The 26,129-nt window shown below is 40.9% G+C and overlaps 1 protein-coding gene across 1 annotated transcript; it reads right to left on the bottom strand.

The window, feature by feature from the left end:
* Positions 1-10,574: 10,574 nt before the first annotated feature.
* LOC138871012 (uncharacterized) lies at positions 10,575-25,747 on the bottom strand. The gene is made up of 4 exons (XM_070148862.1): positions 25,525-25,747; positions 11,074-11,318; positions 10,813-10,977; positions 10,575-10,706 (listed from the first exon to the last, which is right to left on the bottom strand). Exons 1-4 carry the CDS (start codon positions 25,745-25,747, stop codon positions 10,575-10,577), a joined length of 765 nt encoding a protein of 254 aa, XP_070004963.1.
* Between the last annotated feature and the right edge of the window lie 382 nt (positions 25,748-26,129).

Raw genomic sequence — 26,129 nt, 5'->3', positions numbered from 1 at the left:
TTATAGATTCTCATGACTAGTGACACCCTGGTTAGGGCTGTGTATGAGTGTTCTTTCGTGTACTTATGTTATTATTGTCATTTTGGAGTTATTTTATCATGTTTAGATTGTTCTTAAATGCTTAACTGCTAATAAATGGAAAATAGGAAGTGTCGGCTGGCCTTGTCTTCGCGAGAGGCGCCATCACGACCGGGTTCGGGTTTTGGGTTGTGACAAGTTGGTATTAGAGCCTAGGTTACATAGGTCTCACGAGTCATAAGCAGGTTTATTAGAGTCTCGGGGATCGGTACGGAGACGTTTGTATTTATCCTCGAGAGGCTACAGAACCTTTAGGAAAAATTTCACATTCTTGAATTCTTATCGTGCGTCCTTGATTCAGCTTGAAAAGTAACTCTTTGAATCCCTTCCATGCGTTAGTATGCACGCATAAGCGTCGGTATCGGATATGCATCGATGGCTTATGATTCCCTGATCGAGGGGCAAGATGTGATCTCTTTGCGTTGATGTTGCACAAGTCTAGAGGACTTGAGGTTGGATTTTTGCCTATAGTTTGAGCCCTGAGCTATTGATTTTGTGAGCGCGTGTTTCTAGATCCATATGTTCTGTTGTGTCCCTATTAAGGGAGGTGATGACTGGATAGTTACGTGATGAGTGTGATGTGATTGCGAGATGTATTCATGTGATTTGGAAGTGACGAGAAGGGTCTGCTGGAGGATAGGAGGACTATTAGGTACTCGATTTTTCATCTTGATTTGAGGTATAGCCCCGAGTTATGGGTGTGTGAAGAATCTTCCCATGTTTCCTAATTGGAAGTGGAGTAAATTTCATGTTGCGGTCTGAGTTCAGACTCAGGAAGTTTAAGTGACTGTGTAATGTTATGACAGCGGAAGGTATACAGAAATGTTAGTTTGAGGCAAAGCATGTGGGGTTATCTCCTGCGGATTGTTCTGAAGGTTGCGTAATCCCTTGTGTCATTTATTAGAAGATCTCTATTACTAGGGAAAAATATGTTTTACAAATTGAATTTGGGTTGCTCAAGAGAGTAGGCTTGACTACTACGAGAGTGAATGCGAGATTTGCAGAAGATATAAAGTACCAGATGGTCTGTGTTTCATGAGCTTATGATGGATTGAGTTTAATCTAACTTTGGTATTGTGGAAGCAATAAAGTATATGTGTTATGAGTTACGGTGTATGTTTTGGTCTATGGCTTCGAGCCAAGTGGGGGAGTCCACTATTAATTAGCTGATTGTACGATTATGTGCTATGTTGGTTCCAGTTTGAGGCATGCGGGTGAATCAGTCATCGGCTCCAGCGTTAGTTAATTCACCACCACCCGCCCAGTCGGCTAGGGGTCACCCCAAAGGGGGAGGTCGATCAGGTGGCGGTCAGGCCCATTTCTATGCACTCCCAGGCAGACTCGATGCTATTGCTTCAGACGCTGTTATTACAGGTATTGTTTCAATCTGCCACAGAGATGCCTCTGTATTATTTGATCATGGTTCCACCTTTTCTTATGTGTCATCATACTTTGTTGGTTATTTGGGTACGCCCCGTGAGTTCCTTGCTTCACTTGTTTACGTATCTACCCTGGTGGACGATACTGTTGTTGTAGACCATGTGTACCGGTCATGTGTGGTGACTATTGGGGGTCTGGAGACCCGTGTGGATCTTTTATTATTGTGTATGGTGGATTTCGATGTCATTTTTGGCATGGATTGGCTATCTCCTCATGCTATTCTGGACTGTCATGCTAAGATAATCACATTGGCTATACCAGGTGTGCCACGTATTGAGTGGTGAGGTGTGACTGATTATATTCCCAGTAGAGTGATTTCATTCTTAAAAGACTAGTGTATGGTTGGGAAGGGTTGTCTTTTGTATCTAGCTTTTGTGAGGGACGTCGGAGTTGAGACTCCCAGTATTGATTCTGTCCCAGTTGTGAGGGAATTTCTTGATGTGTTTCCTGCAGTCCTGTCGGGTATGCCACCGGATAGGGATATTGATTTTGCTATTGACCTGGTGTCGGGCGCTCAGCCCATTTCTATTATGTCGTATCGTATGGAACTAACAGAGTTGAAGGAATTAGAAGAACAACTTTAGGAACTCCTTGATAAAGGGTTCATTCGGCCTAGTATGTCACCTTAGGGTGCATCGGTTCTGTTTGTGAATAAGAAGGATGGCACAATGAGAATGCGCATTGATTATAGGCAATTGAACAAGGTAACAATTAAGAACAAGTATCATTTGCCTCGCATTGATGATTTATTCGACCAGTTTCAGGGAGCGAGGGTGTTCTCCAAGATTGATCTCTGTTCAGGTTATCACCAGTTGAAGATCAAGGACTCGAATATTCTTAAGAGGGCTTTCAGGACCCGATATGGTCATTATGAGTTCTTGGTGATGTCTTTTGGGCTGATCAATGCCCCAGCAGCGTTCATGCATTTGATGAATAGCGTGTTCTGACCTTATCTCGATTCGATTGTCAAGTCTTCATTGACGATATTCTGGTGTATTCGTGTAGTCAGGAGGAGCACGCAGAGCATTTGAGAGTTGTGTTACAGAGTTTGAGAGAGGAGAAGCTTTATGCAATGTTCTCCAAGTGTGAGTTTTGGCTAAGTTCAGTGGCTTTCTTAGGGAACTTGGTGTCCAGCAAGGGTATTTAGGTTGATCCGAAGAAGATAGAGGCAGTTCAGAGTTGGCCCAGACCTTCCTCAGCCACAGAGATTCGCAGCTTTCTTGGTTTGGTGGTTATTATCGTCGGTTTGTTCAAGGATTCTCATCTATCGCATTGCCCTTGACCAAGTTGACTCAGAAGGGTTCTTCATTTGTATGGTCGGACGAGTATGGGGAGAGCTTTCAGAAGCTCAAGACAGCCTTGACCACAGCTCCAGTGTTGGTTTTACCATCAGCTTCAGGTTCACATATCGTGTATTGTGATGCTTCGAGAGTTGGGATTGGTTGTGTATTGATGTAGGAGGGTAGATTTATTGCTTATGCTTCTCATCAGTTGAAGCCCCTTGAGAAGAACTACCCTGTTCATGATCTGGAGTTGGCTGCCATAGTTCACGCATTGAAAATTTGGAGGCATTACTTGTATGGCGTGTCTTGTGAGGTGTTCACTAATCATCGCAGTCTTCAGCATTTGTTCAAGCAAAAGGATCTTAATTTGAGGCAGCAGAGATGGTTGGAGTTGCTTAAGAATTATGATATCATTATATTGTACCATCCGGGAAAGGCCAATGTGGTGGCCGATGCTTTGAGCCGGAAGGCAGTGAGTATGGGGAGTTTGGCATATATCCCAGTTAGGGAGAGACCTCTTACAGTTGATGTTCAGGCCTTAGCCAATCGTTTCGTGAGGTTAGATATTTCGGAGCCCAATCAGGTATTGGCTTGTGTGGTTTCTCGGTCTTTCTTATATGATCGCATCAAGGAGCACCAGTATGATGATCTGCATTTTCTAGTCCTTAGGGACAGAGTTCAGCATGATAATGCTAGATATGTGACCATTGGTGATGATGCGGTGTTGAGGATGCAGGGCCGGATTTGTGTGCCTAATATGAATGGGCTTCAAGAGTTGATTCTGGGGGAGGCCCATAGCTCACGGTATTCCATTTATCCGGGTGCCGCGAAGATGTATCAGGATTTTAGGCAGCATTATTGGTGGAGAAGAATGAAGAAAGACATTGTGGGATTTGTAGCTCGGTGTCTCAATTGTCAGCAGGTGAAATATGAGCATCAGAGACCGGGTGGCTTGCTTCAGCGGGTGGATATTCCTGAGTGGAAGTGGGAGAAGATCACTATGGACTTTGTTGTTGGACTTCCACGAACTTTGAGAAAGTTTGATGCTATTTGGGTGATTGTGGATCGGCTGACCAAGTCCATGCACTTCATTCTTGTGTGTACTACTTATTCTTCAGAGCGGTTGGCAGAGATCTATATCCGGGAGATTTTTCGTTTGCATGGTGTCCCAGTTTACATCATTTTAGATAGCGGCACTCAATTTACATTGTAGTTTTGGAGGTCTGTGCAACGAGAGTTAGGTGCTCAGGTTGAGTTGAGCATAGCTTTCCACCCTCAAATGGACGGGCAGTCCGAGCGCACTATTCAGATATTGGAGGACATGTTGCGTTCTTGTGTCATTGATTTCGGAGGGTCATGGGATCGGTTTTTATCGCTTGCAGAGTTTGCTTATAACAACAGCTACCAGTCGAGTATTCAAATGGCTCCATATGAGGCTTTGTATGGGAGGTGGTGTAGATCTCCAGTTGGTTGGTTTGATCCCGGTGAGGCTAGGCTATTGGGGGTAGACTTGGTGTAGGATGCCTTAGAAAAGGTGAAGGTGATTCAAGAGAGGCTTCGTACAGCGCAGTCGAGGCAAAAGAGTTATGCTGACAGAAAGGTTCGAGATGTGTCCTACATAGTTGGTCAAAAGGTTCTATTGAATATTTCACCCATAAAAGGTGTTATGAGATTAGGAAAGAAAGGGAAATTGAGTCCGCAGTGCATTGGGCCTTTTGAGGTACTTCGGAGGATTGGGGAAGTGGCTTATGAGCTTGCTTTGCCACCCAGCTTGTCGAGTGTGCATCCGGTATTTCATGTTTCTATGCTTCGGAAGTATATTGTGAACCCGTCTCATGTTCTGAATTTCAGCACGGTTCAGTTGGATGATGATTTGACCTATGATGTGGAGCCAGTAGCTATTTTGGGTCATCAGGTTTGAAAGTTGAGGTCAAATGATATAGCTTAAGTGAAAGTGCAGTGGAGAGGTTGGCCCATTGAGGAGGCTACCTAGGAGACCGAGCGGGAGATGCGGAGCAGATATCCTCACCTATTTGAGGCTTCAGGTATGTTTCTTGATTCGTTCGCAGACGAACGTTTGTTTAAGTTAGGGACGATGTGACGACCCGGCCAGTCGTCTTATGAGTTAACGCTTCGATTTCCCCCATTTCTGCTTATTTATGCTTCGTAATCCGTGTTTTGTGGTATCGGGTTGGTCGGATCATGTCCGAAATGATTTTGGTAAGGTTTGAGACACTTAGTCTCTTTTAAGGAAGTTTAAGTTGGAAAAGTCAATAGGATGTTGACTTCTGTGTTATAGGGCTCAGATATGAGTTCCGCTGGTTCGGTTAGCTTCGGGAGGTGATTTGGGACATAGGAGTGTGATTGGAATGAGTTTTGGAGGTCCGGAGAAGATTTAGGCTTGAATTGGCGAAGTTGATATTTTGGCGATTTCCGGTTGGTAGGCGAGATTTTGATATAGGGATCTGAATGGAATTCCAAGAGTTGCAGTAGTTCCATTGTGTAATTTGGGATGTGTGTACAAAATTTTAGGTCATTCGAACATGGTTTGGTTGGATTTTTGATCAAAAGCGAAATTTGGAAGATTTTAGAAACTTAGGTTTGAATCCGATGTGTTTTGGGTGATTTGATGTTGTTTGAGGTGTTTTGATGATTGGATCAAGTTTGAATAAGCTTTTAGGATATGTTGGTGCCTTTGGTTGAGGTCCCGGGGGCCTCGGGTGAGTTTGGGTGGCCAACTGGATCATTTTGAAGTTTGAAAAATTGCAGATTTTGAGTTCCAGCAGTTGCAGACATTTTGGTCTTCGCGTTCGCGAGAGGACCCTCGCATTCGCGAAGAGTCTGCTGAGGGAGGTGGAAAAGCCTATGCATTCGCGAGGCAGGTGACGCATTCGCTAAGGGCTGCGAGGTTGTGCATCGCGTTCGCGGGCGTGTAGTCGCGTTCGCATAGAAGGAATTGAAAGATCAAGCTTCGGTGGAAATTAACCCATCGCATTCACGATGGAAGGACCGCATTCGCGAAGGTTCATCTGGGAAAAGCATCATGTTCGCGTGGGTTGTATCGCGTTCGCGTAAGAGGATTATGGTCAACGTTATTTTTGTGCTTCACGAACGCGAGGCTTTGACCACGTTCGCGAAGAAGGAAATTAAGGCTTGGGCAGAATGTTTTTAACTCGTCCTGTCCGTGATTTTGGGGCTCATTTCCTCCATAGTTGGTCATTTTTGGAGATTTCTGAAGGAGATTGAAGAGGGGTTCAAGGGGAATCACTTCGAGGTAAGATTCTTGGACTAAAAACTCGATTATTATGTGAATTTCACCTAGAAAATTATGGAATCTCAGCCTAAAGTTGAAGAACTAGGGCTTGAAATTGGAGACCAAACATTTGGGATTTGAAGGGTCATGTGTGGATGGATTTTGATGTTCTTGGTATGTATGAACTCGTGGGAAGATAAGTAATCTATTGGTGTAAACAATTTTGAATTTCGAGACGTGGCCCCGGGGGTCGGGTTTTGTTAATTTCGGGATTTGCGCCCTTTATTGTTTGTTTTCGCTTGGGCTTCATACCCTTAGCATATTTTGACATCCTCGTTCTGATTTTGGATAGATTAGACGCGAGTGGAGGCCGATTCGAGGAGAAAAGGCGTCGCAAGCTAGAGATTTAGCCGGTTCGAGGTGAGTAATGATTGTAAATGATGTTCTGAGGGTTTCAAACCCTGGATTGCACATCGTAGTGCTATATTAAGGTGAGACACATGCTTGATGACGAGCGTGGGGTCGTGCACTATTCGGGATTGTGACTTGGTCCGTCGCGATTGATGATTTTACCACGTATTTGATTGAAAATTATTTGCTATCATCATTATTTGGGATGAATTTCATATTTGGGCCTAGTGCCAACCATTTGAACCCTTCGGGGATTTGTATTGATATTTCCTCACTGTTTGACTATATACTTGAACTCAGTCATGTTATTTTTCCACTGTTTTACAACTCAGCCATTTTTACTCAGTTTTCATCCTTAAATGACATTTTAAATGATGTTTGGGCTGAGAGACACTGTTTTACTATTGCCTGAGGGGCTTGTGAGGATTTTTGACTGAGTAAGGACGAGGGCCTATGTTGTGAGGAAACACTGATACTGATTTGAGGCCAAGGCCCTGAGATATGTACGCCACGAGTTGGCTTGATTGATATGAGGCCGAGGGCCTAGTTTGATGCCACGAGATGGCTTGTTATTGTGCTTGGGTCGTAAGGGGCCCCTCCAGGAGTCTGCACACCCCCAGTGAGCGCAGGTACCCATTGTGATGTGAGATTGAGCTCGAGGGGCTGGTATTGTTCTGCGATTTGCCCGAGGGGCGAACTTCTAATTGTTTACTTTGCCTTAACTGCCTGTCAATTACTTGTTTACTTGTTGAAAAAGGATTGTTACTTACTTTTCACTGGTTTACTGCTTTTAAATGGTTTTACTGCCTCATTATAGAATTCCATGTGCCTTACATGTTTTCTTACTTTCAGTCATTATTTACATTTGTTACTCACTGAGTTGGAGTACTCACTTTACTCCCTGCACCCTGTGTGCAAATTCAGGCGTAGCTGGTTCCGCTCTCGAGTGTTGATTCCTCCAGCTTCAAGCGGGCTTTCGGAGATTATGAGGTAGCTGTTGACATCCGCAGCCCCGTGTCTCTACTCTTTTATCGCTTCTATTTCCTTTCAGACAGTTGTACTATTTATGGATTTAGCAGAATTGTATTATGACTTATAGATGCTCATGACTAGTGACACCCCGGTTAGGGTTGTGTATGGGTGTTCTTCATCGTACTTATGTTATTATTGTCATTTCGGAGTTATTTTATCATGTTTAGACTGTTCTTAAATGCCTAACTGCTAATAAATGGAAAATAGGAAGTGTCAGTTGGCCTTGTCTTCACGAGAGGCGCCATCATGACTGGATCCGGGTTTTGGGTCATGACAATAAACCCTGAATTATGTGATATGTGATTGATGTTGAGGTGACGCACATGCTAGGTGACGGGCATGTGGGCGTGCACCATGTGAATGATGACTCTGTTGTTTCCAGGACACTATGTAGCGGTCCTACTTTGTTGATATCTGTGTTTTCACCATGTGATAAGTAAATTAAGTTGTACATTATGCTAGATATCATGTCTAGGCTTTATGCCAATATTGTTGAGACCCATAGTGGTCATTTCTTGCTGTCATCTCACTGATTTTATTGATATTTCGTACTCAGTCATATTCATGTATTCATATAATATCTCAGTCTCAGTTGTTATTATTGATACATTATATCATTATTTTTGGGCTGATTTTCATGACATTGTGAGCCCGTGAGCGAGACTGGAGAGATTGATGACTGAGTGAGGCCGAGGGCCAGATTGTGAGATATTGATATTATAGCACGTGAGTTGTCCATGCAGCATGTGAGTTGTCCGTGCAGCACATGAGTTGTCCGTGCAGATACTGATATTGATACTATAGCACGTGAGTTGTCCGTGCAGCACGTGAGTTATCCGTGTAGATACTGATATGGATACTATAGCACATGAGTTGTTCGTACAGATACTGATATTGATACTATAGCACGTGAGCTGTCCGTGCAGATTTTAGCGCTTGGGCTGTAGGAGCCCCTCCGGAGTCTGCATACCCTAGTGAGCGCAGTCGACTATAAATAAATGGATCGGGTTGCATGTCGCAATGAGCCTTATGGCTATATGTATATGGATCGGGTTACACGCCGCAACGAGCCTTCGGCCTATATATATATAGATCGGGTTGCACGCCGCAACGAGTATAGTACAGTGTTGAGTGATTGAGAGTGCTGAGTATTGAGCATGGTAAAAGATAATGCGAGGCAGTGAGATTGAGTACTCTGAGAGTGTGAGTACACGGGTTCATTACTGAGAGGTATTACATTTGGTATGTGTACTTAAGATATATGCATAGAGCTGGATTTCTTTCTGCTGCCTGGTTTTGGTGACATTCATGATTTTACCTATATCTGATATGTAGGCATAGAGATGTACTTTCCTCATGCCATTTGAAAAATGAAATCTCCTATTTTGAAATAAAGTTTTATGGAAAAATCACAGTTTTCATACTTACTCATATTTTGGTGATTTTAGTGGAAAGAATTGAGTTTTTCTGTTATACTTGAAAAGAAAATGCTTATTTTTTCTGAACTGTGAACGAGCTGAGCATTTTATTATTAATTTATTCTTTGTGCTGCTTATGAATATTGTTGTGAAATATTACTGGATGTGGGTATGGACCCTAACCTTGGTACAAGCTCGTCACTGCTTTCAACCTGAGTTTAGGTTTGTTACTTATTGAGTATATGGGGTCGGTTGTACTCAAACTACACTTCCTGCACATTGCATGCAGACTTCGGATGTCGATACCGCCGTGTTCGATGAGAGCTGACTTGGAAGATGTTCCGGCATCCTTGTTGTAGTTGCCTCTTGTTCATGGTAGCCTTAGAATCATTAAACTATGTTTATGTACTTTTCAAACAGAAGATGTATTTGTTTCATATCAGTTTTGTAAATTCTACTCATAGAAGCTCATGATTTGTACTACCAGTCCTTGGGAGGTATATAAGAGATCATTTATTTTTCCTCAGTATGTTATATTTTTATTGGACTTGATGAGTTGGCTTACCTAGCGGGATGGGTTAGGTGTCATCACGACTAGTTCGATTTCGGGTCGTGATAATATATATATATATATATATATAATATTTAGTAGCCGATACGTATGATCATAACATTACGATCATATTCTTGGAATGGTGTGGCTAATTAGTTAGAGAGTCTAATTTCATTATATATATCTTTATGGTTATATTGAAATTGAACGTCTATATATATATATATATATATATATATATATATATATATATATATATATGCCGATACGTAATTTCATAACATTACGATCATACGTATCGGCCACTAATTCTTCGTAGCAACTATATAATTCAATTGTTTCAAGGTTAATTTCATTATATATATATATATATATATATATATATATATATATATAATTTAGTAGCCGATACGTATGATCATTCATTACGATCATACGTATCGGCCACTAATTCTTCATAGCAACTATATAATTCACTTGCTTTAAGGTTAATTTCATTATATATATCTTTATAGTTATATTGAACGTATATATATATATATATATAATTTAATAGCCGATACATAATTTCATAACATTACTGTCAACTATATAGCTATATTGAACGTCTATATATATTGTAGTTATATGACCTGTGATAATTATATCGTTGCGATTCACAGTTATATAATAGCCGTTATGTTAATTTCATTCATGAAGTTCATACGTATCGGCCAATGGCAACCATAAACGTCCAATGTCTAGTATTAAGCTAATTTTATCGAATGCAGTAAATAGTCTAGTAACAAACACACAGCAAATGATGAATGATTCACAGCACGAAACATAAGAAAATTAAAACACGGCATGCTACAGAATTATCAAAACACTGCATAACAGGATTGTCAAAACACGACATGTTACAAAATTGTCAAAACATGGCATGTACCAGAATTGTCAAAAAAATACGGCATATACTAGTAGTTTAATATAACTTTTGTGTCAGGTGATGCACACCTAAATTCTGAACGCTCAATTATTGATTTGAGAATTTCATAATCTTCATACGTCAATGCCTCTATTATGATTCTCATAAGAGCCGGAGACTTTTCCAAAAGAAGCTTCAACTACTGCATGTGAGGATTTGTCCCTCGAATGCTCTTAATCACAATTATACTGAGGTTGTTCAATGTTGTATCTCCAAAACTTCCTTTCAAATCAATATTATCCAGTGCCATAGGTACACCACTATCATCCACCTAAGAAAGAATTAAAAAAACACCAAATTTAAATGACGATCGGAGGTATAAAGAAGCCACTACGTAATGAGATCTTAAGAAGATAACCAAATGATTAAGTAAGAACCTTAATTTCTATATATTTTAAATATGGGAAGCTTCTGATCAAACACAAAGCACAGGAGACGGAATACAATTCACTCAGATAAAGATCAAAGAGGTAAAGATTTTTCACACAGTCAACACGAAAGGGAAGACTAGTTGGTACTTCTCCTGCACCTGCAGCCAATAACTAGAAAGAACATCCCAAATTAAAAGGATGGCTCATATCCCACAATATATTCAATCTATGAAAATGCACTACAGTGAAGTTTTGAAGCACATTTACCTTGACACTATGGTTATCCAAATGGAGATGTTCCAGTGCACAAAAAGACTCAAATAACCTAGTATAGTGAGATTTTGCGTCCAGGATATAGCCTCCCCTAAGAGCAAGTGATAATTGTGCCAGAAGAGGAACAATTTTTAAACTAATAAACCATACACTACCTTTGTAGTCAAGGGACTTCAATCTGGGGGCATTAATTTCAATGACACCGCTGTAAGTATCTGGGAGATGAAGCACATATTGCTCTAGAAATGAGCAATGAGAGATTAGTCTTCCAAGCAATGTGTACAAGATTGTAACATTGTATAGCTTCAGGCTAATTAGCCTTTCAAAACCTCTGATCAAGGCTGGTGGATGAGATATTAAACATTCTTCAAGAGATAGATGCCTCAAATGCACACAATTGAAAATTGAAGCAGGCAATTTGTATGGTTTCCTCCTTATCGGAAATTTAAGAATAAGATGTTCAATACCATTTTCAGAACCCTATCAACTGTCTAATATAAGTAAAGTCTTCCAAATATGGAATTAAGAGGATAAACTATTTAACTGGTCCTCCATGATGGGTCAAAATGTGGCGGATAATATTTTCAAAGTAAGAATTTTGGTGTATTTTCCAAAGGGGTCGATCAACAGTAAGTTGTGGAATTCTACACCATTTATTTCTCTATTTCCTTGATAAGATGCTTGTTCTAATAGCATCTGGTAAAGGCATACGTATAAGAATATCTCAAGAACATCATCAGGAAGGTTGCTTAGCATATCAAAAGGTAAAGTTCCAATGCAATTTTTTTTTCGACAGGAGGCATCATATTAGGCTTAGGATTATAGGCAAAATGACGAAGATTGGGATAAATGAAAGTTAAGATTAAGATTATGGAAAAAGAAGAAGAGGAAGAAGCAAGAAACCTATTGAAATTTTGAAGATGGAGCGTCAAGGGACCATGGGCGGATCAACTGCAAAACCGAAATTTGGGGTATCGATTAACTTCCCAAGAAAGATATGTATACTTATACAACCCTAATTTAGGATTCCTATGTATATAAATGAAAGTACCAAAGGCATAAAAGTTCTAATCGGTGCATTGGTTGAGTAAGGGAATTTATTGCATTTATTGAGTGAGGCGTCTGGAGATCGAATGTCACCTTTAACAGGGTGGATTTTAATTTTTTCCTATCAACCCAAACAGTTTTTTTTTTAAAAGAAAAATTTAAACCAATAATTCCCTGTAACAATAGCCGTTTATAACCTATGCTAATTATATCGTTGTGATTCATAGTAATATCGACCGTTTATATAATAACCGTTTATATTAAGGTCATACGTATCGGCTCATAGCAAAAATATAAGTCTATTCACTAATATGGTTGTAGTCATACAACCTAAGCTAATTATATCTTTGTGATTCATAGTAATATCGACCGTTTATATAATAGCCGTCTATAATAAGGTCATACGTATCGGCTCATAGCAAACATATAAGTACATTCACTAATATGGTTATAGTCATACAACCTAAACTAATTATATCATTGTGATTCATAGTAATATCGACCGTTTATATAATAGCCGTCTATATTAAGGTCATACGTATTGGCTCATAGCAAACATATAAGTCCATTCACTAATATGGTTATAGTCATATAACCTAACTAATTATATCGTTGTGATTCATAGTAATATCGACCGTTTATATAATAGCCGTTTATATTAAGGTCATACGTATCGGCTCATAGCAAACATATAAGTCCATTAACTAATATGGTTGTAGTCATATAACCTAAGCTAATTATATCGTTGTGATTCATAGTAACATCGACCATTTATATAATAGTCATTTATATTAAGGTCATACGTATTGGCTCATAGGAAACATATAAGTCCATTCACTAATATGGTTGTAGTCATATAACCTAAGCTAATTATATCGTTGTGATTCATAGTTATATTGAACATCTATATATATGTATATATATATATACATATATATATATATATATATATATATATATATATATATATATATATATAGTAGCCGATACGTATGATCATAACATTACGATCATACGTATCGGCCACTAATTCTTCGTAGCAACTATATAATTCAATTGTTTCAAGGTTAATTTCATTATATATATATATATAAACATTTAATTTAGTAGCTGATACGTATGATCATTCGTTAAGATCATACGTATCGGCCACTAATTCCTCATAGCAACTATATAATTTAATTGTTTCAAGGTTAATTACATTATATATATATATATATATATATATATAAAAAAATTTAGTAGCCGATACGTAATTTCATTTATTACGTCATATGTATTGGCCACTAATTCTTCATAGCAACTACATTTTCACGACACGGATTTCCCACCCTCGGGAGTCGTGATGGCGCCTACTCGTAGAAGCTAGGCAAGCCACTAAACATAGAAAATTTCTAACTCTTTCATTTTTAACCCTTTTTAACAATCTGAATTAACAGGTATCCAACATTTAGATATTAACGATAAATGAAATCAAGCGGAAGACTTAATCTGATATAATAATCAAGACCAGTACGATAATAACAACACACATCTCTACCCGAAATCCGGTATCACAATATCATGGACGGACTAAGATTTCTACAACAAATGTCTGAAAGAAATACAATCTGTCTCGAAATCCAATGAAAACAGAGTACATAATAAAGTAGAAAAAAACATCGGGCCTGCGGACGCCTGCAGGACTACCTTGGGATCTCTGGCTAGATTGAAGGCAGGCTCCTCAAGTGCTACTGTCCATAAGCTGCTCCGGAATGTGCACATAGTGCAGAGTGTAGCATTAGCACAACCGACCCCATGTGCTGGTGAGCCTAGCCTAACCCCGGCGAGGTAGTGACGAGGCTAGCACCAGACTACAGATAAACCTGTACAGTTATATAATATACAGCGGAAAATAAATAGGAATAAACAATTAACTATGATGACCCAAAATGTCATCTTTAATTTAAATAATTATCTCGGTAATTTAAGACCTTGAAAAGCGCTATCAATAATTCATCGACTTGCGTGCGCAGACCGTATAATTGTTTGGAAGGTTTTTAAGTAAAAATGGATTAAATTGTGAACTAGATCTTTAAAAATTCAACTGAGTTGACTTCGGTCAACATTTTGAGCAAACAAACCCGGATAAAAGTTTTGACCATTCTAGTAGTTCCGTATCGTGATTTGGTACTTGGTCATATGTCCGAAATCGAATTTGGAGGTCCCTAGATCAAATTATCATCATTTAAGGGAATCTAGAAATCTAAGGCTAAAGATTTCTTGAGTTTGACCGAAGATTTGACTTTTGAGAAAAAGACCCCGGAATGGAATTTTGATGATTCTAATAGTTTCGTATGGTGATTTTGGACTTAGGAGCATTTTCGGATTTGGATTTGGAAGTCCATAGGACAATTCAGCGCATTTGGAGAAAGTTGGAAAATAGAAGATTTTTGGAAAAGTTTGACCGAGAGTTCACTTTTTGATATCGGGGTCAGAATACAGTTCTAAAAATTTTCATAGCTTCGTTATGTCATTTATGACTTGTGTGTAAAATATCAAGTCAATCAGACTTGATTTGATAGGTTTTTGCATCGAATATAGAAGTTGGACGTTCTTAGTTTCATTAGGCTTGAATTGGGGTGTGATTCACGGTTTTAGCATTATTTGATGCGATTTGAGGTTTCGACTAAGTCCGTATCATGTTTTAGGACTTGTTGGTGTATTTTGTTGAAGTCCCGAGGGCCTCGGGTGGATTTTGGAAGGTTAACGAATATAAAAAGGCTGCTGAATTTTCTCTTTGGACAGCTACTGATTTTTTTTACAGTACCCGTGAACAGTCCGTGAACAGTACCCAAAATATTTTGGACAGAATGTTAAGTTCTAAAATTGGGACTTCGTCCCATTTTCCATTTTTACCAAATTGGAGCTCGGGGAGAGGCGATTTTCGGGATATTTTCAGAGAAAATAATGGGGTAAGTGTTCTTAACTTAATTTTGGTTAGATTACCCGAATATATTACTAGTTTTGGCATTAAATTTGTGAATTTAGTTGGAAGAGTTTGGAAACCCTCTCGGATAGATTTGAGATTGAGGGTCGAAATATTATCGAAATTTAGTAATTTTGGTATGGTTAGACTCAGGGTTGGATGAGGTTTCATATTTCGCAACTTTCGTCGAATTCCGAGATGTGGGCCCCACGGGCTAATTTTTAGTGCAATTTTGGATTTTTAATGAAAAATGTAGAATTTCATATGGAATTAATTCCTATAATTTTTATTGACTGAATCAAATTGTTTATGACTAGATTTGAGAATTTTGGGCACGAATTCGCGAGGCAAAGGCTTGTTGGAATTTTGAATTGGTTGCAAAGCGAGGTAAGTGTTTGGTCTAACCTTAGCTTGAGGGATTAGGAGTCGAGTCCTATTTGCTATATGATATTTGTGGAGTACAACGTATAGGCATGGTGACGAGTATCTATATGTTGGTGTCAAGCATGACCATGAGTCTTAAAGTGAAATTGTTGTGTTCTAAATAAAAGCTACGAATGCCTAAGTTGTTGATTCGTTGTGTTGAGCAAGGATTATGATAATTCTCATGGAGATTACTTATGATTGAGTGTTGGTACTAGTTGAGGTAGTTAGATGTTGGAACAAGTTTGGTTATGGTTGATTTTCCGTTGCCGGGACGTATTTACTTTTACTATCGATTCCCTTGCCGGGATAGTGTTGTTCCTTTATAGAAATATTATTGTTCCCTTGTTGGGATGTTGTTATATTACTCTTGTTCCCTTGCCGGCATTCTTTGTGATTGTTGTTGATTTGTAACTGGGAGCGGGTGGCACGCCTGCCACAAGATAAATGAAATGGGAGCAGGTGGCACGCCTGCCACGAGATACATGAAATGGGAACGGGTGGCACACCTGCCACAAGATAAATGAAATGGGAGCGGGTGGCACGCCTGCCACGAGATACATGAAATGGACACCTACCACAAGATAAATGAAATGGGAGCAGGTGGCACGTTTGCCACGAGATACATAAAATAGGAACGGGTGGCACGCCTGCCACAAGATAAATGAAATGGGAGCGGGTGGCACGCTTGCCACGAGATACATGAAATAGGAACGGGTGGCACGCCTGCCACAAGATAAATGAAATGGGAGCGGGTGGCACGCCTGCCACAAGATACATAAAATGGGAGCGGGTTGCACGCCTGCAACAAGATGTGAAATGAAAGTGAATTCTGCCTTTGTTTTCCTTATATTTGTACATTGTTGGATTTTGGTTCATTTGTAATCCTCTTGATATTCTGTTGTTACCTGTTATTCCCGAAGCATGTTTCCCCCTCCCATCTTTACTTGTATATTTATGTTTTACTTTCCGTTGTATATTATATAACTGCACAAGTTTATTTGTTAGTCTGGTGGTAGCCTCGTCACTGCTTTGTCGAGGTTAGTCTAGGCACTTACCAGCACATGGGGTCGGTTGTGCTGATACTACACTCTACACTGTGTGCAGATACTGATACCGGAGTGCTTGGACTGCAGTGAGGGTGATGTCTTTAGCCAACACAGGCGACACGAGGTAGTCCTACAGACGTCTGCAGGCCTTGGCGTCACCTCCTATCTTTTACTTTACTCATTTGAGAAACAGTGTATATTATATCTTTCAGACTTTGTATGTAGTATTTTTAGACCGTCTGTGAAGCTGTGACACCAAATTCTAGGTAGAGTTGTATTTAGACTTCCGCAGTTTTGTATTAAGATAAATTGTCAGATTTTGTCTTCTGCTTAATTATTTTCGTTATTTGCATGATATCTACTCATCACTGATAATGGTTTAAAATTGGAAAAAGTTAAGTAATTAGAATAATTTGGCTTGCCTAGCTTTCACCAGTAGGCGCCATCACGGCTCTCGAGGGTAGAAAATCCGGGTCGTGAAATTAACGTGGGAGGGGTACATGCTACGGGGGAAATATCGAATCTAGCAAAAACTTAAGAGAAATATGAGAGAACAATTCAAGATTTACAACGAAACCATAATAACACTGTTGCGGCGCGCAACCCGATCCCTATCATTTAACACTATTGCGGCGTGCAACCCGATCCATTTATATCATTGTTGCGGCGTGCAACCCGATCCAATATAACATTGTTGCGGCATGCAACCTGATCCAACATAACATTGTTGCGACGTGCAACCCGTTCCATATATAGTATTGTTGCGGCGTGCAACTCGATCCAACATAACGTCGTTGCGGCGTGCAACCCGTTCCATATATAGTATTGTTGCGGCGTGCAACCCGATCTAACATAATATTTATATACCTTTAGCAACAACCATACCAAGAGTCCCGGTAAGGGATCAACAATAAGCTACACTTCCCGGCAAGGGATTCGACAGTAAAAGTAAATACGTCCCAGCAAGGGAGAAATAGCTATAACCAATCTTAACCCAACTTTTACTCATCTCAGCTAACACCAATACTCAGTCATAAGTAATTTCTACGAAAACAAACTTAATCCTTGCTCAATATCGAGAATCATGCTTGACACCAACGTATAGATACTCGTCACCATGCCTATACATTTACTCAACAAGAAGCAAGGAGCAAATAGGACACAACTCCTAATCCCTCAAGCTAAGGTTAGATCGAACACTTTGTCACGACCCGGATTTCCCACCCTCGGGAGTCATGATGGCGCCTACTAATGTGAGATAGGAAAGCCAAACCTTTAATCTAATTACTTCATTAACCAATTATTTCTTTTTAACAAATATAAGACGATAACGTGGTAACAGCGGAAGACAACAATAAGATTTATGAAAAATGCATCTATTACAAATACTTAAGCCTTAACCACCCAAAACCTGGTGTCACAGTATCTGAATAAAAGGAAAATGAAACAGAAAATAGGGATAGAGGGAGATGCCAGGGCCTACGGACGCCTACAGGTCTACCTCGGATCTCCGTGTGGACTGAAGGTAGCCTCCACACTACGGTCCAAAAGCTGCTCCGAATCTGCATATAGTGCAGAGTGTAGTATCAGCACAACCGACCCTATGTGCTGGTAAGTGTCTAGCCTATCCCCGGCAAGGTACTGACGAGGCTAGGACCAGACTACCAAGTAAACATGTGCAGTTCAAATATATATACAACGGAAAAGAAATACATAAATAAACAAATAAAGATAGGAGGGAGAAACATGCTTCGGGGAATAACAGGTAAAACAGAATATCAAGAGAATTATAAAGGAATAAAAATCATCCACTAACAAGAATAAGGAAAAAAAATCATCCACCTACTCCCATTTCTTTATATCTTGTGGTAGGCGTACCACCCGCTCCCATTTCATTATATCTTGTGGTAGGCGTACCACTCGCTCCCATTTTATTATATCTTGTGGTAGGTGTACCACCCGCTACCATTTCATTATATCTTGTGGTAGGCGTACCACCCGCTCCCATTTCATTATATCTTGTGGTAGGCGTACCACCCGCTCCCATTTTATTATATCTTGTGGTAGGCGTACCACCCGCTCTCATTTCATTATATCTTGTGGTAGGCATACCACCCGCTCCCATTTCATCATATCTTGTGGTAGGCGTATCACCCGCTCCCATTTACAAGCCAACAATAATCACAAGGAATCCCCGCAAGGGAACAAGAGTAATATAACAACGTCCCGGCAAGGGAACAATGATATTTCAATAACATTCCGGCAAGGGAACAATACTATTAAAACAAATATCCCGGGAAGGGATCATTAATATAAAACAAACATCCCGGCAAGGGAATAATGGTGATAATAACATGTGAAGCGCAATAAACAACAACGGAGTCATAATAATTATAATACAAGACTCACAGGCATGCTTGACACCAACGTATAGATACTTGTCACCATGTCTATACGTCGTACTCCACAATTAACATGTAGCAAATAAGACACAACTCCTAATCCCTCAAGCTAAGGTTAGACCAAACACTTACCTCGATGCCACGAACACAATTCACGATTCAACTATAGCTTTACCCCTTCATTCCACCACCAATTCGCTCGTATCTAGTCACAAGTTACTTAATTACATCAATAAACGTTAAATGAATCAATTTGAATGCATGAAAATAAATTTTCCAAAGTTTTACACAAAAAGACAAAAACCGCCCTGGGGCCCACATGGTCAAAACCCGAGGTTCGAACCAAAACCCGTTTACCCATTCCCCCACAAACTCAAATGTATAATTTGTTTTGAAATCGGACCTCAAATCAAGGTCCAAATCCCCAATTTTTGAAAAACCTAGGTTCTACACAAAACACTCAATTTCCCCCATGAAAATCATTGACTTTGAGTTGAAATCATGTTAAAAGATGTTAAGGAGTGAAGAAAATGAGTTAGAAATCACTTACTAATGTTTTGGAGAAGAAAGGTTGTTTGAAAAATCGCCTCTTATGTTTTTGGGGTTTTGAAAAATGAAAAATAACTGAAAATCTTGTCTAAATATACCCCTCTCAGACCCCCTGTGCGAACCACACAAATTGACTGCGGGTGCACAGCCCTTCCTATGGACTGCAGTGACATGCTTTAGTATTTTGGCCATAACTTTCCCGTGCGATCACATCATCATCAAAATAACATGTACAATCATGAATTAAACCTCAAAACTCAACATTTTCATCAAGAACTCTCAAAGTTCATAACTCTTCAACCGGAAGTCCAACTCACATCAAATAAACTCTGTTTTTCACCAAATTTCACATTTATCTTTTAAATACTATAACAAGTTTGTACCGGGATCCGGAACTAAAATACGGGCCCGATAACAATGGTTTCAAACATTAATTCTTTTCTTTATTTCTTAGATAATTCAGTAAAACAATTTCTTTCAAAAATTGATTTCTAAGGCTTGGGACCTCGGAATTCATTTCCGGGCATACGCCCAAGTCCCATATTTTAGTGCGGACCTCCCGGGATCGTCGGAACACGGATCCGGGTCCATTTGATCAAAATGTTACCAAAGTAAACCATAATAAAAATTTTAACTCTAGAAATTTCTATTTCTCATATTTTCACATAGAAGGCTTTCCGGATATAGGTCTAGACCACGCACGTAAATCAAGGTGAGGTAAAAGAGAGGTTTTTAGTCCTTAGAACACTGAATTCACTTGCAACTCAAGTGATGACCTCTTGGGTCATCACACACTTACCTCGAACTTCCACGACCAACTCAAGCCTCTAATACCGCCTTTCCTTTTGAATTTGACTCCAAATCAATTGTATCTAGACATAATCGACTTAGTAACATCAATAAACGCTAAACAATCTAATTCCAATGCTTAATTATAGTTTTTCCATCATTCTTCCCAAAAAGTCAAAAATTGACCCCGGGCCCGCTTGGTCAAAACACGAGGTTCGGGCCAAAATCTAATCACCCATTCACCCTCGAGCCCGAATACATATATTTTGTTTTGAAATCCGACCCCAAAACGAGGTCAAATTCCCAAATAATCAAAAAGCCCTAACTCTACCCAAATCCCTAATTTTCTACCCTTAATCACATGTTTTAGGCCTAGAAATCTAGTGCGTGTTGATAAAAATGGAAGAAAACGAGCTTAGGATTACATACCTATGAAGCTATGGTGAAGTTCCTCTTCAAATATCGCTCAAGATGTGTGGAGAAGATGAAGTTTATTAAAAATGGTGGAATTCCCGTAATAAATTCTATTTTTGGAACTTAAAATAACTAGGTGAATTTGCTCTATGCGTTCGCGACAGGCTCATCGCATTCACGATAAGTTAGGCCTGAGAGACCTTCGCGTTCACGGAAATGAGCTCGCGTTCGCGGAGAACTAACTCCTCGAGCCTTCGCGTTCGCGTCTAGGTGGTCGCGTACTAGTAGGTATAATACCCCCCCCCCCCAAGCTCATAAGCCATCGTGTTCGCGTATGCTGGGTCGCATTTGCGAAGTGTATCCCCCTTAGCCTCGCTTCGCAAAGAAGAAATTTGGCATCTGGGAGATTTGCCTTACGCGTTTGCGAGTGTGCCCACGCGAACACGAAGAGAAAAATCCCTGGGCACTGAACATCAAAAACCTGCAACATTTATGAGTTCAAAAAACCTTCTGAAACACATCCGAGCCCTCGGGGCTCCAACCCAAACATACGTACTAACTCAAAAACATCATATGAACTTATCCGTACGATCAAATCTCCAAATTAACCCCTTAAACAACGAATTAAACCTCAAAATCAATGAAATACTTCAAAACTTCTTAAAACATCAAATTTTGTATTTAAGGTCCGAATCACGTCAAACGGATTCCGTTTCTTACCAAACTTCACAGAATTATCTTAAATCACATATAAGACTTATACCGGGCGTCGGAACCAAAATACGGGCCCGAAATCAACATGTTCTAATCAAAATTCATTTCCAAATCCTTTAAACAATTTCAGAAAATAATTTTCTTTAAAAATTCATTTCTCGGGCTTGGGATCTCGGAATTCGATTCCGGGTATACGCCCAAGTCCCATATTTTCTTACGGACCCTCCGGGACCGTCAAATCATGGGTCTGGGTCCGTTTACCCAAAACATTGACCGAAGTCAAATTAATTCATTTTATAATCAAAATTTATCATTTTTCACAGATTTTTACATATAAGCTTTCCAGCTACGCGCCCGAATTGCGCATGCAAATCGAGGTGATGCTAAAAGAGGTTTTTAAGGCCTCAGAATGCAGAATTCAATTTAAAAACAAGATCACATTCTCCACCTCTAAAACAACCATTCGTCCCCAAACGGATAGAAGAAGGAAGTACCTGAGTCGGGGAAAAGATGGGGATAATGGCTCCACATATCGGACTCGGACTCCTAGGTTGATGCCTCAGCAGGCTGACCTCTCCATTAAACACGAACAGAAGGAAAACTCTTCGATCTCAACTAATGAACCTGCCAGTCTAGAATAGTTGTCGGCTCCTCCTCATATGACAAGTCCTTGTCCAACTGGACAGTGCTAAAATCTAACACGTGGGATGGATCGCCGTGATATTTCAGAAGCATGAACACATGAAACACTGGATGCACGGTTGATAAGCTTGGCGGCAATGCAAGTCTATAAGCCACCTCTCCCACTCGATCAAGGATCTCAAACGGGCCAATGAACCTAGGGCTAAGCTTGCCCTTCTTCCCAAATCTCATCACACCCTTCATAGGCGACACTCAAAGCAAAACTCGCTCACCGACCATAAATGCTAAATCATGAACCTTGAGGTCGGCATAACTCTTTTGCCTGGACTGAGCTGTACAAGCCTATCCTGAATGATCCTGACCTTGTACAGGGCATCCTGAACTAGATCCGCACCAAACAACCGAGCCTCTCCCAGCTCAAACCATCCAACCGGAGACCGACATCGCCTACCATATAAAGCCTCATAAGGAGCCGTCTGGATACTCGACTAGTAGCTGTTGTTGTAGGAAAACTCTGCTAAAGGCAAAAACTGATCTCACGAACCTCCAAAGTTAATGACACAATCTCGGAGCATATCCTCCAAAATCTGAATAGTCCGCTCGGACTACCCGTCCGTCTGAAGATGAAATGTTGTGCTCAACTCAACCCGCATGCCTAACTCTAGCTGAACTACTCTCCAGAAACATGAGGTAAACTACGTACCTCGGTCCGAAATGATAGACACGGGCACACCATGAAGGCGAACAATCTCCCAGATATAGATATCAGCCAACCTCTCAGAAGAATAGGAGACTGCCAAAGGAATGAAATGCGTAGACTAGGTCAGCCTATATACAATGACCCACACTACGTCAAACTTCCTCCGAGTCTGCGGGAGTCCAACAATGAAATCCATAGTGATCCGCTCCCACTTCCACTCAAGAAGCTCAATCCTCTAAAATGAACCATCGGGCCTCTGATGCTCGTACTTAACCTGCTAACAATTCAATCACCGAGTCACATATGCAATGATATCCTTCTTTATTCTCTGCCATCAATAATGCTGCCGCAAATCCTGATACATTTTTGCGACGCCTGGATGAATAGAGTATCGGGAGCGATGGGCCTCCTCTAAAATCAACTCCCGGACTCCATTCATATTAGGCACACAAACTCGACCCTACAATCTCAAAACTCCATCACCACCTAAGGTAACCTACTTGGCACATCCGTGCTGCACCGTATCTCTAAGGACACACAAATGGGGATCATCATACTTCCGATCACGGATACACTACAATAATGAAAAATGAGCGACTATGCAAGCTAATACACGGCTGGGCTCAGAAACATCCAACCTCACGAAATGATTGGCAAAAGTCTGAATATCCAAAGCAAGCGGTCTCTCACTGACCGAAATATAAGCAAGACTGCCCATACTGGCTGACTTCCTACTCAAAGTATCGGCCACCATATTGGCCTTTCCCGGATGATATAAGATGGTGATATCATAGTCTTCCAAAAACTCCAACCACCTCCTCTGCCTCAAATTCAACTCCTTTTGCTTGAACAAATACTGAAGGCTCTTGTGATCCGTGAACACCTCACATGCCACGCCAAACAGATAATGCCTCCAAATCTTCAATGCATGAACAATGGCTGCCAACTCCAAGTCATGAACTGGATAGTTCTTCTCATGAATCTTCAAATACCGCGAAGCATAGGCAGTGACCTTGCCATCCTGCATCAATAACGCACCAAGCCCAATACGAGATGCATCACAATAAACTGTATATGGCCATGAACCTATGGGCAAAACCAACATCGGTGTCGTAGTCAAAGCTGTCTTGAGCTTCTGAAAGCTTGCCTCACACTCATCCGACCATCTAAACTAGGCACCCTTCTGGGTCAACCTAGTCATCGGGGCTGCGATGGATGAAAACCCCTCCACAAACCAACGATAGTAGCCTGCCACTCTTAAGAAACTCCGAATCTCTGTAGCTGATGCTGGTGTAGGCCAGTTCTTGACCGCCTCAATCTTCTTCGGATCAACTTGAATACCCTCCGCTGATACAACATGACCTAGGAATGCAACTGAACTCAACTAGAACTCACACTTCGAGAACTTAGCATATAACTGACTATCCCTCAAGGTCTGAAGAACCACTCTAAGATGTTGATCATGCTCCTCCCGGCTGCGGGAATATATCAAAATATCATCAATGAAGACTATCATGAACGAATCCAAATAAGGCCTGAACACTCAGTTTATCAAATCCATAAAAGCTGCTGGGGCATTTGTCAACCCGAATGACATAACCAAGAACTCATAATGCCCGTACCGAGTGCAGAAAGCAGACTTATGGACATCGGATGCCCTAATCATCAACTGATGGTAGCTAGATCTCAAGTCAATCTTCGAAAATACCTTGGCACCCTGAAGCTGATCAAACAAATCGTCAATCCTCGGCAATGGATACTTAATCTTGATTGTAACCTTGTTCAATTGCTGGTAATCAATACACATTCTCATCGATTCATCCTTCTTCTTAACAACAACACTGGTGCACCCCAAGGCGAGACACTCGGCCTAATGAAACCCTTCTCAAGCAAGTCTTTCAACTGCTCCTTCAACTCTTTCAACTTAGGCGGGCCATACGATACAGCGGGATAGAAATGGGCTGAGTGCCCGGAGCCAAATCAATGCAAAAATCAATATCCCTGTCGGGCGGCATACCCGGCAGGTCTTAAGGGAATACCTTAGGAAACTCATGAACAACGAGCATAGAATCAATAGAAGGAACCTCAGCACTAGAATCACGAACATATGCCAAATAGTCCAAACACCCCTTCTCAACCGTACGCCAAGCCTTCACATACGAGATAACACTGCAGGTGGAATGACCAGGAGTCCCTCTCTACTCTAAACGAGGCAAACCTGGTGAAGCTAAGGTCACAGTCTTGGCATGACAGTCCAAGATAGCATGGTAAGGTGCTAACCAGTCCATCCCTATATGACATCAAAATCGACCATGTCCAAAAGAAGAAAATCTACACGAGTCTCAAGAACTTCAATCACAACTATACCTGCACGATGGACTCGATCTACCATAATAGAATCACCCACCGGTGTAGATACATATATAGGACCACTCAAAGAATCACTAGGCATGACCAGATACGGTGCAAAATAAGAGGACACATACGAGTACGTAGACTTTGGATCAAATAACACTGAAGCATCTCTATCACAAACTAGAACTGTACCTGTAATAACTGCATCAGAAGCCTCAACCTCTAGCCTGGCTAGAAGAGCATAACATTGGGGTTGGGCCCCACCCCCCTAAACTACATTTCTAGAACGGCCTACTGCTGGATGGCCTCCACCTCTAGCCATCTGAGCCCCACCTCTAGCGCCTCTACCTCCACCTCTACCACCTCTAGCTGGCTAGGCGGGCTGTGGAACACCTGGTGCCTGTACCATGGCACGAGAACCCTGATGCTGAGAGCTACTCGAGACTCGAGGGCAAAACCTAGCAATGTGGCCCATATCACCATAAGTGTAGCAAGCCCTCGGCTGTTGAGACTGCTGGCCCTGACGACCTGAATGACCACCCCGAAAACTCTGGAGTGGCGGTGCACTAATAAGAGCTGGTGGTGCATTATAGGACTGCTGATCAGAATACTGCATCTGAGGACCACGGGTACTTGAAGCACCGCGAGAAACCTGAAGTGCTGACTGAAAAGGCCTAGGAGGATGGCCTCTACCATATGAATCCCTACCTCCAGACGAGGTACCATTGAATCGGCCTGAATGATGGGGCCTCTTGTCTGACTTATGACCACCTCCCTGTGACAGAACCATCTCCACTTTATGGGCCACATTGGACACCTCCTGAAAAGTAATCTCACTCCCAGCCTCCCTAGCCAGCTGAAGATGAATCGACTAAATAAAATCGTCAATAAACCTCCTCACCCTCTCTCTCTCGGTCGGAAGTATGATAAGAGGATGATCCAAGTCGATGAATCTAGTCTCATACTGGGTAACAGTCATAGAACCCTGCTGGAGACGC

The sequence above is a fragment of the Nicotiana sylvestris genome, chromosome 1, assembly GCF_000393655.2.
Source record: "Nicotiana sylvestris chromosome 1, ASM39365v2, whole genome shotgun sequence".
In the NCBI taxonomy this organism is placed as follows: domain Eukaryota; kingdom Viridiplantae; phylum Streptophyta; class Magnoliopsida; order Solanales; family Solanaceae; genus Nicotiana; species Nicotiana sylvestris.
Note: the sequence above shows the minus strand (reverse complement) of the source record. Positions and strands in the feature narration are given on the sequence as shown.

Coding starts and splice junctions, on each gene's coding strand:
- LOC138871012 (XM_070148862.1), bottom strand. CDS start 25,747: ATGCAGTATTCTGATCAGCAGTCCTATAATGCACCACCAGCTCTTATT. Junction 11,319..25,524: donor TGCCATGGTACAGGCACCAG/GTGTTCCACAGC, acceptor GCTCATTTCTAG/AGCAATATGTGCTTCATCTC. Junction 10,978..11,073: donor TGGATAACCATAGTGTCAAG/GTAAATGTGCTT, acceptor TGTTCTTTCTAG/TTATTGGCTGCAGGTGCAGG.